Here is a 12,734-nt window from a genome sequence, read left to right as displayed (position 1 = left end):
AAGGGCAAGCAGCTAACACATGCTCTCACAAAAGCACATGGGTAACCTATAATACTGTCAGAAGGAACAAAGACCTTTTCTTGTTTGCTCTTGCAGATAAGTCATGATGCATATGAGGGCAAGAGATTGGGGGAGGGTTAGAGAGCACAATGGATTAGTGCTCTAAGCGTGAATGTTTAGAAATTCAGGAAACTCCAGAATTGCTGAGGGTAGATATTTGTTCCGTTCTTCATTGTATTAGTCATTTGGTTTAGCACTCTCCTCTGACCAGCATGACTGAAACAAACACTGGAGTCATCTGCAAAAGCCAAGAATGAGGTCTGCGTTCCCTTGGCACGGTGTTGTTCGGCTATCGCACTGTCCGGAGTCTGACACATGTCTGCTTCATGCAGCATCCAAGTCCAACTGGGCAGCATTGCTCAGCACGCGCCTCTGCACAATGCAGCCATCAGTTCCTACCTGGTCCTGTGACAACCTCTTGGTAGCGTGATTCCTTTTTATTTCTTCAAGTCAGACAAAACAATAATAACGAACATTTGCAGAGTCCAGGAAAACAGCCTGGAATAACTAATAATAAGGAATATCTAATAATAAAACTAATAATTTTAATCAGTCTCTGAGGTGGTGTGAACAGTTGCATCTCTACATGTTTGTCCCGTGAAAGCCACACCACCGAGGCCATGTAGCCTTAGTTCTGGCTATACAGATGCCTTGAGACTAAAGCCATCCACCCCCATCTGGGGTGGTCCTCGCTGAGGACTTCTAAGCCAACAAGGCCAATTTGGTGTCCCTATCTTCCTTTCCTCCTGACATCTGACAAGGCGTCTTCTTTTTCTGCATTTTTGTTTGGGGTTTTTTTCTTGGTATCTACTACTTGCAGATACAGACTGATACTATTTAAAAAATTTTCCAGCTCTCCTCCTCATTTATGGGGTATTTCAGATCTGATGGAGGTTTTATATCATTTGGTCTCCATTTTGAGTATATTTATTTTTCACTCCTGGTGCTATACATTGATCGGTAATCACTGGGCAGAGATTTGGCCTGCTCAGTGCCTGAGTTCTCAGCAGTCTCTGCTGTGTACCAGGCACTTCCGCACAGAGCTTTGCCCCACTCCAAATGCCCGCACAGTGGGGCCTCTGAAAGATACAGTTCCCATCATACAGTTCCCAAAGCCACAGCTGAGAAACAATTCCAGTTTTGGCTCACTAATAACCCAATTGCACTGACCCTACAATACATTGTTAGCCTGTCAGAAACCCAGCACTTTCATGTGATAACTTAACCAGTTAGATCTGCAACTGAACTCCAGACTACAAATTTATAGCCAAAGGCAACAACCATATCATGGCTGTAAATCCATTTTTTAAAATAACATCATTATTATTATTATTATTATTATTATTATTATTATTATTATTATTATTATTATTATTTTAAAGAAATGCACTACAGAGCCAAGATCAGCATGTCCAATTAGTAGGAGGGACTACATGTTAAGTTCAAAGAACCCTTTTGCGTTATCTGATTCTAATAGTACTAGTAACAGAGCCTAATCTAACCTGTCATTTCAAGAGCTATAGGGAGAACAAATTGCCGTCAACGGGGAAAAGGTTTGGAACAGCATGCAGCCTGTCCTCTCCTGACATCCTACTCAGCAAATTCCTCATAGATTTCCTCCTGATGTCAGTAAAACTAACATAAAGGTTATTTCATAAAATCTTGTGTGGACTGCTAACTTGTGAAAGCCGAAGGACCCATGCCCAGAACAACAATAGACTCACGTAAATAATCATAGCATTTGTCCTTTGTGTTTAAAGCTTAACAGACGACTGAAACAGAGGAGAGGTTGAAGAGTTCCCATGCCAAGTACCAATGCTGTGAGCACATATTGAAATGAGGAGCCAATAAATGTCGAAATCAAGGTGACTGATCATATAAAGACTTCTTGTTTGACTGGAGACTGTTAGGAAAGGTTTCCAGTTTAATATGCAATATGATGAGCAGTGGAAAAAAAAGCAGTAGAGTTAAATATTAAATGCTCAAGTCATTATAAATCATACCAGCTATTTCTTCAGGGAACACAATCCCTTCAGCATATCAGGAATGCTGTAAGACACAGAGACGTGATCAGGGCGGACAGCAGGAGGACATTTGTTACCAGTGTTAGACTGGCAGTGTCCCCGGAATCAATTTTGGAACCCTGGTGAAACAACAGATAGGCAAAGTTTTGGGATTTTGGTATTTGCATACCAAAATAATGTCGTGCAACTGGTCAGAAACTTTTCTTCTTTATCATGATGCCATCAGAAATACAGGCGGATGTCCAAAATGATAATACTAAGCACTCCTTTCCAGCACACAGTATTTCAGCCAAGATCACTGGTATGTTCTGGTTACTTCACGCTGCTCTGATTAAAACTCAGTCATCCTTACAGCTGCTTTGTATTCCTAGAGCACTGCACAACAGCTGGATCATGCCGTTGATTTTGGCCCTTAAACTTCTTGGAAATTACTGTGTGAATATCAAAACTTTGTCCCTTTCTGTCACCATTTAAGTGTGAGTTCACCTGCATCTCTGGCTTCAGCACACAACACCTTTGCATTTGGGTAACATGTTGGAAAAGTATCAACATCATAACTGAAGACAGAGTAGGTGTTAGAATTACACTGATTTTGGCAGCCTTTACACAAAGAAAGGCTGTTAAGGGCAATGTCCCCGAGAGTGACAGACTGTCTGCCACACTTACTGTGATGTAAGACTTGCTGCAAAATAAATCTGTAAGTGCTAAAGAAATTTTTAAAAAGACCAAGTTTGACTTCCTTTAGCGACAATCATATTCTAATTAGCTAGTTGATGCAAAATTCCAGATCAATTGGTTAAGCTGCTCTGCTGCCGTATTAATGAATTAAAAAAAAGAAAAAAATTGCATCTGTCCTTTGTGGACCCACATTGATTTACACCAAGTAAAAGTGCACTTTAAATATGCATTCCTTATTTCTCTGTTAGCATGCTTATAAACCTATAGTCAACTACTCAGTCTTTACATGGCTTCATGAATTGTTATCTCAGCTCCCACAGGGACAGATGGATCAAAGTGGCTGTCTTGAGTTATGATGTGACAGGGTGACACACCACCTTTCGTGAAGTCTAACATATCCAGCTAAGTGCATCTGGTTGATTATGCAATGCTTGAGGAGGATGATGTGTCTCAGCTAGTCATGAGTTAAATTTAAAATTAATTGTGCACCTTCAGGTCTAACAGTTGAGTCATCTTACTACGGAGAAATCACTAATGCAGCATGTTACTAAGCAGAATACACTGTAATGTAATAATCTGTTTTCCACTGGAAAACATATGTAAGACAGACGTGCAGTATTTATTCTTAAAACATGTAGGATGTTCTAGAGCCATGAGCTATTCACTGTAAGCCATGAAAAATAGGTTTAGTTTAGAGATGAAAGTGGCTGGAGGCTGTGACCCACAGGGACTCTGAAGGAAACACTCAGAAAATAGAGACAGATTGAATCCCAAGTGCTCTCTCTTGAGAGGAAGCATGGTTGGAAAGTTTAAAACCCATTAAAGTTAAACAAATTGAAAAGCCCTATCTGAGAGGAAACATAGTACAATGTTTATTTTTCCATTACAAACCTGAGACCTAAAAGATTTCCTGAGGTTCTCGGGTATTGTTCATGCTTATAATGGAGATCTGTTTTTAGAAAGCATAATTCATGTGTTTAATCCAAACTGTTTGATGAAAAACACACTGCATAAGCATTCAGGAAGTTAAAGGGCATTGTATACCTGTATCACATACTGTTTGGATAGGAGCAGACCTACAATGCAAGGAATCTCATCGTGAAACTCTCTCACTCAAAAACATTGGGTCTAATTCTCTCCCTATTTATGCTGCTGGATGAATTCCACTGAATTAATGAAGTTAAGACATGAGTAACCAATGATAATAATAAGACAATCTTCCTGCTAAGTGTGAAACTACCAAAATTCAAGGCTAATGTGAGCAAGAGATTTATAACACTGGCCTGCGTCAAGTAAGTAGCAAGCCGTAGCAGGCCCAGCATAACGTTAGCCAAGCTGATTAGTCAATGTAGTTTAGGTTTTGCCCCATCACTAGTGAACTGCTGCTCTGAGATCCTTATCAGAAAAGTGTGTGATGTTAGCGATGTTGAGAAGCATCTGTTTGACTAATGAACAAGCTGCAAACTAAATCCAGAGATGAATTTAAGTGAGAGGAAGGATTTGGAAGCAGTGGAATATTATTCATTAGATCTATTGATATAAAAACTGGGCAAGTTTCAGACATACAGACCCTTCTTCAGCTTTCTTCAGTCTGTTTGTTCAAGTTGTAGTTGATCTAAAGCAAAATATTTCTCTGTGCAGATCTTGCTTTCTAGTATTCTTAGACTATCTTCAGTAAATGGGATTTAAGTGAAAAATTAAGGTACCAGAAAATATGATCATATACAAAAGTAAATTGGAGTAAGGCAACATAAACTCCTTATGGTTTCCCTTGTCTGTTATACAAGCAATTTCAAGTAGGATGAAGACTATCTAATTTTTAGGAGACCAAATTACTTTTAACATCTGAGTTTGGCCCTGAACCAAGCCTAAATTCACTATTGCCTTTGTATTGTGTATGACAAATGTCTTGATTACAACTAACAATCAAGGTCTTCCACAGTTAAACACTGAAAGTAATTACAAAGACCTACTTCAACATAACATAGGGAGGTGACAGGATAGCGAGGTGACAGGATAGCAAGGTGACAGGATAGTAGTATGGGTCCATATATAAACATGTCTGAGTATCCTATGCACATCTGTTTAATAATGATAAGTAATGAAATACACACTGATGAACCTATCTTGTCTTCTGTGTCATTGTTAGTCAGTGACACAGGACCAGACCTTACAGGGTAAATGGGATTTTAAGGGCTAGCAACCACCCTGGCCAATCTGCAGGGTCAAGGGGGAAGAAAGGAGAGAGATGTTCATAGGATAAGACAACAGACAGGCAGATTAAGCTAATTTTAGTTGAACGTGTTGTGTGGATGACAACTTGAAAAGGGCTGATTGGTAAGAAGGAGAAGAACTGTGGAAAGATTTGAAGATAAGGACAAGTGGTTTAATTTGATATTGCTGAATGGCATTTAGCAGAGGGAATCAGAGAAGACTGTTGTTTGATGAGGATGATACACAGGAAGGATGATTTTCACAGCTATGTTTTGTGTGACACCAAAGCTAAGTTACTTGTAAACTAAACAGTCCCATGGCCCCCATTCTGTCCCTGGGGTCAAATAGCACAATCCAGCTGTGCTTGTACTACTAAACTCTCTTCTCTTCCAGAACAGCATGGCTGCATCTGGACCTAGCTTGGGTTTATTCCTGAATTGTGCCCAGGAACTGGTTGGGAGAGTGGTAGTTTGCCTGGACCAGAAGTGTGCCAAAGAGTGTGCTAAAATTTAAAAATACAGTAGGTCAAGTGCCAGAGCTCAGGAACATTTGCTGTCACTGTTTAATTTCCTAGGGTAGACATAGTCTAAGAGTGCAGTGTAGGTGCTTAAGAGGACAGAGATGTGAGCATTCAATAACCATGGCCTGACATTTTGGAGAAGCCCTGAATCTTCTGGAAGGACTGCATTGATCTTGCCTGTTTACCTCTTAGTGGTTTTGTGCCCTCTCTGCTCTTTTTTCAAACTTCTTTTCAACTTTCCTTTGTGGCATTTATTGTCTAATAATCTTTAGTTTAAGATGGAGTTTACCACTTGATTTAGTCTGCATTCCCCATTTTCTTGGTTACCTGGAATAAAACCATTGCTTCACTCAGGGAAACTATAGAGTGGCCTTTGTTTGTCATGCATTGTCACTCCACTCTCATAGAGAATTTATACTCAAGGAATATGCTTTTCTAAAATTTAATTACATTCCTGTCTCTCAAGTAAATCTCATATTAAAATAATATCTACTTAACAACCTGCTTTGTTTTGTAGTGATGAATTGTGAATGATCAAAATGTTGACTGAAGGAAAGAGAATGTTGGAAAATGTTCTTTATCATTTTCCTGCATCACCTTTAAGTTCTGTACATTTAAACACATATCAGCATCTTGGCATGCTGAAAAAGATGGTTAGCCTTACTTTAGGACTCTGTTAAATTCATAATTAATGACCTGGATTCACTGTCTGCCACACACAGAGTTGTTGAAATGGTTGAGCTTTCTACCACCGTCTCTTGACCATGACAGTATTTTTCAGTTTTTAGTAGATTGTTGTTCTTCCAAAAGGCAGTATTTCCACTGTGGCTTTTTGTAAGTAATTTTGTTTATAAATGCATCTTTATGTTTGTTTCTTTCTAGGTAGGGATGAGATCCCGAAACCAAGGTGGAGAAAGCTCATCTAATGGGCACTTCTCCAGTTCCAAGCCTGTCATCAGCCATGCAGAGAATGAAAAACTTCAGGAGGACGCCAAGAAAAAGAACAAACCTCATCGGAAGGAAGATGAGGTCATGGTTTCAGCAACTGTCAAACGGCACTCAAAATCACCTGGACCTACTGAACGAAAGAACAAGAAGTCCATAGAGCTTTCTAAAGAGGACTTGATAAAACTCCTCAGTATAATGGAAGGAGAACTGCAGGTAAATTAAACACCTTTTTTACTATATTTTCTATGTATCTCTTTATTTTTAGATTGTCCAAGATGCACAGGGCTCAACTGACAGAGACATGCAAATTTAAGGCAAAGGACCATAAGGAGAGAGCAGTGGTAGTTGGTGTTTAACAGGAAAGTCATAGTTTTAAGTACTGCTTTATTTACCATCTCTATCTGCAGCTACCAAAGCAAGAAAAATTATAAACACCTGTCAGAACTGACAAAGAAAGGAGGATCTGAAGGTCTTGAACACTTAAAAAGAGGCAGAAAACAACCACAGGGGAATCGGTTCGGAAAAAGGCAAGCAAATATAATGAGTGTAATTTTAATCTTTAATGCAAATATTCAGGGGACAAATCTGCAAGCCAGTAATACTGAAAAAAGGACTTAAGATGGCCCCTGGACCTTCTGCATATTCAGATGTTGCTCAGGGCTCAGCAAAAGCTCTGCCTGTCCCGCCTGGCCTCCAGCACTCTGCACATTCCCTGCCTTGCAAAGGCCCATTAGTTTTATTTCTTGGAGTAGCGCTCACTTGAAAGTTTTCTCAGTTGTCCTGATTTGCATGTTTATTCAGCCCAGTAGTAAGTCCTTGATGGCAGACAGTCTGATTTTGTGCTTAACTCACATCCCTTAAATTTCCATCCAGTTTTGAGGATTCTCTTAATTGCTAATAAATCACTGAGCTCTCAGGAGTCTCAGACTTCAGGGAAAATGAGATTTCAAAATAAAGAGCTGAAATACGGTATTATAAAAAGTCAACATGAAGACTTCTGACTTTTCAAAACTTATTCCCTTTTGTGGTAGGACTGCTTGCCAAATTTATATATTCTTTTATTTGCATTTTAATGATATTTTTCACTGAATCCATGGACAAGCAGAAAAAACCTGCCCAACCTGTGTGAAAACATTTTACATCTCAATGCCTTTATTCTAGTTAACTATCATTATTTAGCATTTCATAGAAGGCTTTAGTTTTTTCCCTGAAACCCACATTCATAACATTTTTACTTTAATTTTGTTACCATCTTATCTGATTAAGAGAAGCAATTGTATTGGAAGTGATCGGTTAATTTCTTTGGTATGAGTCACCTGAGTTGCACCATTACCACAATGCTGAGATTTCATCTTATTAAGTATCATTCTTCCCGCACATAATTCACCTTCAGTTTGTCAGAAAATACTTTCAAGTTTCAGGAAATATGCATTCAAAGTAAGTAATTTTGTCACAAAGACAGGGAACAGTCATTTTGCAGTGAAAAACTGGGGAAATAAGCAAGAAAATCTGTTGAATGCAATTTTGCAAAGGAAAAAACTTTTATCATTACAGAACAGTATCCATATTTATAGTGCTTCATTTTACTTTATACAAAAACTTGTATACGTCATTTCCTGAAAGATGGAGCTAGCATGCAGCTTCAGTGGTGAATAGAGCCAAAGCTCACTAGAAATGTATCATGCTCATGTTGTTCAGAAAGATTTACCCTGAAGTCACCTTTGTGGTCTGGAAAGGGGAGGCGAAGAAAGTCACTAATGTTTCCTGGGTGGCAATAAATGTGGTCTTTTATTCTTATCTCTGAGTAATTTTCATGTTCAATAGATGGAAATGTAGCTCTTCACCACAGTCTTTTACTTTGTAGGGGAGTTACACAACCTTTAAAGGATTGCCCATGTTCTCATTATCCCTATGGGGATGGTGGGGATAGCTGCCATCTGCACTGTAATATGGGCTGAAAATCCTCACCAAGATGATACTCCCATTGCCCTGGACAATACTTTTAGGTATATTCATATGTACAGACCCCACAGAGATATTTAGGCACTGCTAAAGCTTCCCGGCATCACGGGAGGATTGTGAGGACAACCACGCTGGTAGCCACAGACCGTGTCTGTTCTTCTGCTCCCTACTGCCAGGCAGGGAAGAGAATCATTATTCTTTTTAATCCATAGGAGTTTTTAATTTCATTAAAAAAACCCCCATTTGAGTTAGTTATTTACCTGGTACCTGTGTTGAACCATTACTGAAGCGGGCAAGCTACAGCACTTTGGCTTGAGATGAGAGCCTGGCTTTGATGCTATAAACAAAGATGAGCCAAGGAAGACTCCAGCCAAAGTAAATACTCTGGTATTACCTCCTGGCTGTCACAGTGACCTAATGCACTGAGTCATTTTGTGGCTTTTCATTTTCAGATCTGTTCGGACATCTCTGGTGGCTGGCTGGCATTTTGTTGGACTGACAAATCAGACTGTGGGTTTATTTTGAAGCCATTTCAGTACTGGCAAAGCAAACATTATATAGGCATATGTAAGAAGGTTTTGTTCTGAGAATAACAGCAGGCTGTACCTGTAGGGAGTTCCAATATTTTTTGATGAAAAAATGGGATAAAATACCATGACTGTTTACTCAGCAGCCATGAGCAGGACAGATCTTATGTCTGCACTACTGAACGCAGAGCAGGGTGACACTGCCTTGTAAACCCCAAACAGCGAGCTCAGCCACGGGAAGTAATCTGGTCATGACAACCATGAGGTTAGCAGGGTAAACTGGCAATGTATACATATGCTTCATGTGCTTTGTTCGCTGTTCTTATAATCTAACAATATAGCAAACATAGACCCATGCCACGTTGCTGTCAATATAACTTTTGAATCCTTACTTTGGGACCTGACCTCCCAGCTCTTCATTTTGAAGGTGAATGTGCCAGTAATGGTGAATGCCAGTGGAGACATGCCCTAGCAACAATGCTTATGTCTTCCTTTTTTTAAATCATAATGACCTCAGGTAGCTTGCCTGTGCTGTAGCTTCTAGGGCCAAGTTTGACTCGGCTTTGCCTGTTGTCAGATTTCCTGGCTTGGCCCTGTGCACTTACCGAATATAGAGGAGGAAAGGTTTTCATGAACGGCTGAGGTCACCATAGCCTAGGCCTTATTTTGTAAGAAAACAAAAGGGGAAAAAAAGTATACAGAAGCTGTGGCGATGAAAATGTATCCCAATATACATGGCAGGAGAGCTCTTAAGGGCAACCTCTCTGAAGGAGAGTGGGAAACAAATGAACTGATGACAGGAATTGATTTTAAAGGCCTTATAGCTCAGTAGAGTGTCTTTTCTCTTGTGAGATCTCACTGCTCATATAAAAAAGCAGTGGTTACATGGTCTTTAAACACATATTGAATATACAGGGACAAAAATCCATGAAGGATTTTTCCTATACCTGAAAAAAAATTCTGATTTTTAAATACTGCAAAACTGATTTGAAAAGAAAACTTCAAACACCGGTAGAATAAATCGGACCATGAAGGCACAGTATTAATTTCCCTGGTAGTTACAGTGATTTCAGTCAAACCAACATGTGAATATTATTAATTACAGAGCAACACAGGCAGCGTGCATCTTTACACTGATGATATAATCCTGTCTGTGGTTCACAGATTTTTGTCCAACAGCATATGTATTTGTCCTGGCAGGAATATATTCCCCGTACACTTTCTGAGCAGCAGCCATTAATCTCCAGCAGTATCAACACTGATTTTCAACATTTCCTGATTAGGGGCTCAAAAGGAAATGAGAAGCAGTATTCATACATGTTTACCATTCATTCTTCTATTGCATGTTTGGAAAAAGAACCCGCAATAATAAAAGTTCATTTACGAGGACAGGATCCCACTACAAATCATTGGGTTTTTCAAGAAAAATAATTTCTTAGCCAGCTTCTGTGCCTATTGCCAGATGGCAATTTAAGCTTGGGATACACCTTCCTATATTTCATACCAATTCAAATAGAAGCAACTTTTCCACCCAAGGCCTTTATTATAGCCCGTGTTTTACTGTGTTTCTGCAGTGCAGAAATGGCATTCATCCCCTGCAGCTCAACCACCTCAGCTGTTGAGGTCCCTCGCACACTTCAGGGCAGAGGGAAACGCTTCCTGAGAGCCTGGTGCTGTGGAGGAGCAAAGCTTTGCTCCTCAGAGCCGGGCAGCAGTGTGGGATGTAAATGAAATACGTGTTAAGGTATCAGCTGTACATTTCTTCGGCTGCAGGCCTGGGGGTGTGGATGGGCAATATGTGAAACGTGATGTCTTGGAGAACAGTATGTATAAAATACAAGTTACACATAGATTAATCACAAGCCACAATTCCTGAGAAGTCTTCAGACTTCCAAATGGTCTAATGTAACACTGGGTTTGGACTGGCTTTTGAAGGGAAACACTGTGTAGCAGATATTCGGAGGTAAACCTATTTGCATAGCATCCCTCCTTCAAGGGGAGAGACCAAATGACTCCACTGTCAAAGAAGCCCTTTCCTTTAATCTGTATTTATTTAAGACTGCATTTAATGTTTAATTTGAGTGCTCACACAAGGTATCAGAGCAATAGCTCCCTGGGAAGGATGTCTCCCCTTGCCTGGGGAGCAGCAGCCAATGTACCCCATGGCAAGGTGTGCTCCCCCTATTTCCCTGGTCCTGGCTCGAAGCCAACACTTCTCGTGATGTCCAGTTTGATTTGGTCTCTCTGATGAGGTTGCTAGTGAAAACATCATTCCAGGATTAAGACTGGGGTTAGTAGGTTAATTGCATTTGTGCCACTGATTACCAAACTACAGATTGCACTGGTGGCTTCATCAGCTGCAGGAGGGGTTGTTGTGGGGCAGGTATGGGGGGCTGGTTGATGATGGTTGAAATAGGGTAGTCGTGGGGGGAAGGAGGTCTCTCATCCAACAGAGCCAGGAGAAGCTCACCTTCAGGTGGGCTGCAAGACTTTCTTCTTGATCTGCGTGTATCAGGGAAGGGTTAGCAGAGGTGGGTGAGGGCTGTGTATTTTGTTCTGTCTGGTAAGGTCCTTGGGAAACAGTTAGATACCAGTGGCTGTACGTCCTGCCATGAGGGAAATCCTCTCTCTTAACAAACTCAAATAACAGGTACCCACATGGGTATAGGTGATACACTACCTATTGCGTTCTAACATTTTTAAAGGTATTTTGTATTTTACCATCTGTTTTTCTATCAGAAAACTAAGCTTTGTAAATGTAAAGGGGGAAAGGAAAATTGTTTAGTTTCCATTTTTCTACTTTCTACTTTCCTTCCTTTTTGTAGAGCTGCATATTTTATTAATACATTCTATTCTATAATCATTCTGTTCCATTCTCTTTCCCAAGATCTAACTTTCCCTCTTTCTTCAGCTTTCCTTCCCTTCTCCTTTATTTCTCTAGTTGTGACCTTTTTCCCTATTCTAACTTTTTGTCACTTCCTCATCCCCATACTGCAGATGCATTCACTGACCCATTTTCCTGATAATCCTGGACATAAAACTCTAGAAGTTCTGCTGGAAATCAAGTCCCAGCAGCTAATTCTTTAGGCAAGCACTTCATTCAAGCTTTGTCATGAATTTATCAAGCTGTGTTTTAAGAGTAGGTGGGTTGTTTACCTTGACTACTCCTATTGGAAAATAGTTCCAGAACTGAAAAGCTTTAACGTTTAGCAAATTTATTTATTTTAATTTCTAGTGCAATTGTAATTATGTGTAGTGAAACCTTTATGAAATTGTGTTATGCACCGATCATGCTTTGAAAAGCCTGCCTCTCTCCCTGCTGTTTAATGCCTGATGTGTTTGTAAACAGCAGTCTCACACTCTCTGAGCCTTTGTTTTGCTGTGCTAGCCGTGCCACATCCTTTTAGTTTCCTCTAACAAAATAGACTTTCCATGTCTTCCATCACCCCTTGGTCAGTGCCAGTTACCCCCTGGGTTCATCTTAATATCTTAGCTGGAACTGCACACGGTGCAGTAGGAAAGAGCTCACTGGTGCCTTGTACATTGGGTTTAATAATTCCCTTTCTCTGCTGACATGGCTTTACTTGGCCTTCCCATCACTTGTCAGTCTGATTGATATAAGCAAGAGAGTTTGACTCTATAGCTGTAGTTGTGATGTTTTTCTCTCTGTCTCTTTTTCCTCTTGCTGCAATGTGTAAACTTTCATGTAAAGCCTTGAACTGCTTTTGTTTCAAACTTGACTTTCCTGAGATGTTGAAACCAACATTGTGATAGCCACCTAGGTATTGCTTAGTTAAAAAC

At 40.0% G+C, this 12,734-nt stretch overlaps 1 protein-coding gene across 7 annotated transcripts in view; it reads left to right on the top strand.

The window, feature by feature from the left end:
* The window catches only part of FILIP1 (filamin A interacting protein 1), a 118,900-nt gene that overhangs the window by 44,138 nt on the left and 62,028 nt on the right, over positions 1–12,734 (top strand). For 6 of the 7 annotated variants that reach the window (XM_076333093.1, XM_076333089.1, XM_076333091.1 and 3 more), the window contains one exon: positions 6,379–6,657. In XM_076333093.1, the coding sequence (XP_076189208.1) occupies positions 6,385–6,657 (273 nt within the window). In that variant the 5' untranslated portion in view covers positions 6,379–6,384. Of the gene's footprint in view, positions 1–1,845; positions 1,926–6,378; positions 6,658–12,734 lie in introns of those variants that run through there. The other variant, XM_076333092.1, reaches the window with a different exon arrangement.

Source organism: Aptenodytes patagonicus, chromosome 3 (assembly GCF_965638725.1).
Source record: "Aptenodytes patagonicus chromosome 3, bAptPat1.pri.cur, whole genome shotgun sequence".
In the NCBI taxonomy this organism is placed as follows: domain Eukaryota; kingdom Metazoa; phylum Chordata; class Aves; order Sphenisciformes; family Spheniscidae; genus Aptenodytes; species Aptenodytes patagonicus.
Note: the sequence above shows the minus strand (reverse complement) of the source record. Positions and strands in the feature narration are given on the sequence as shown.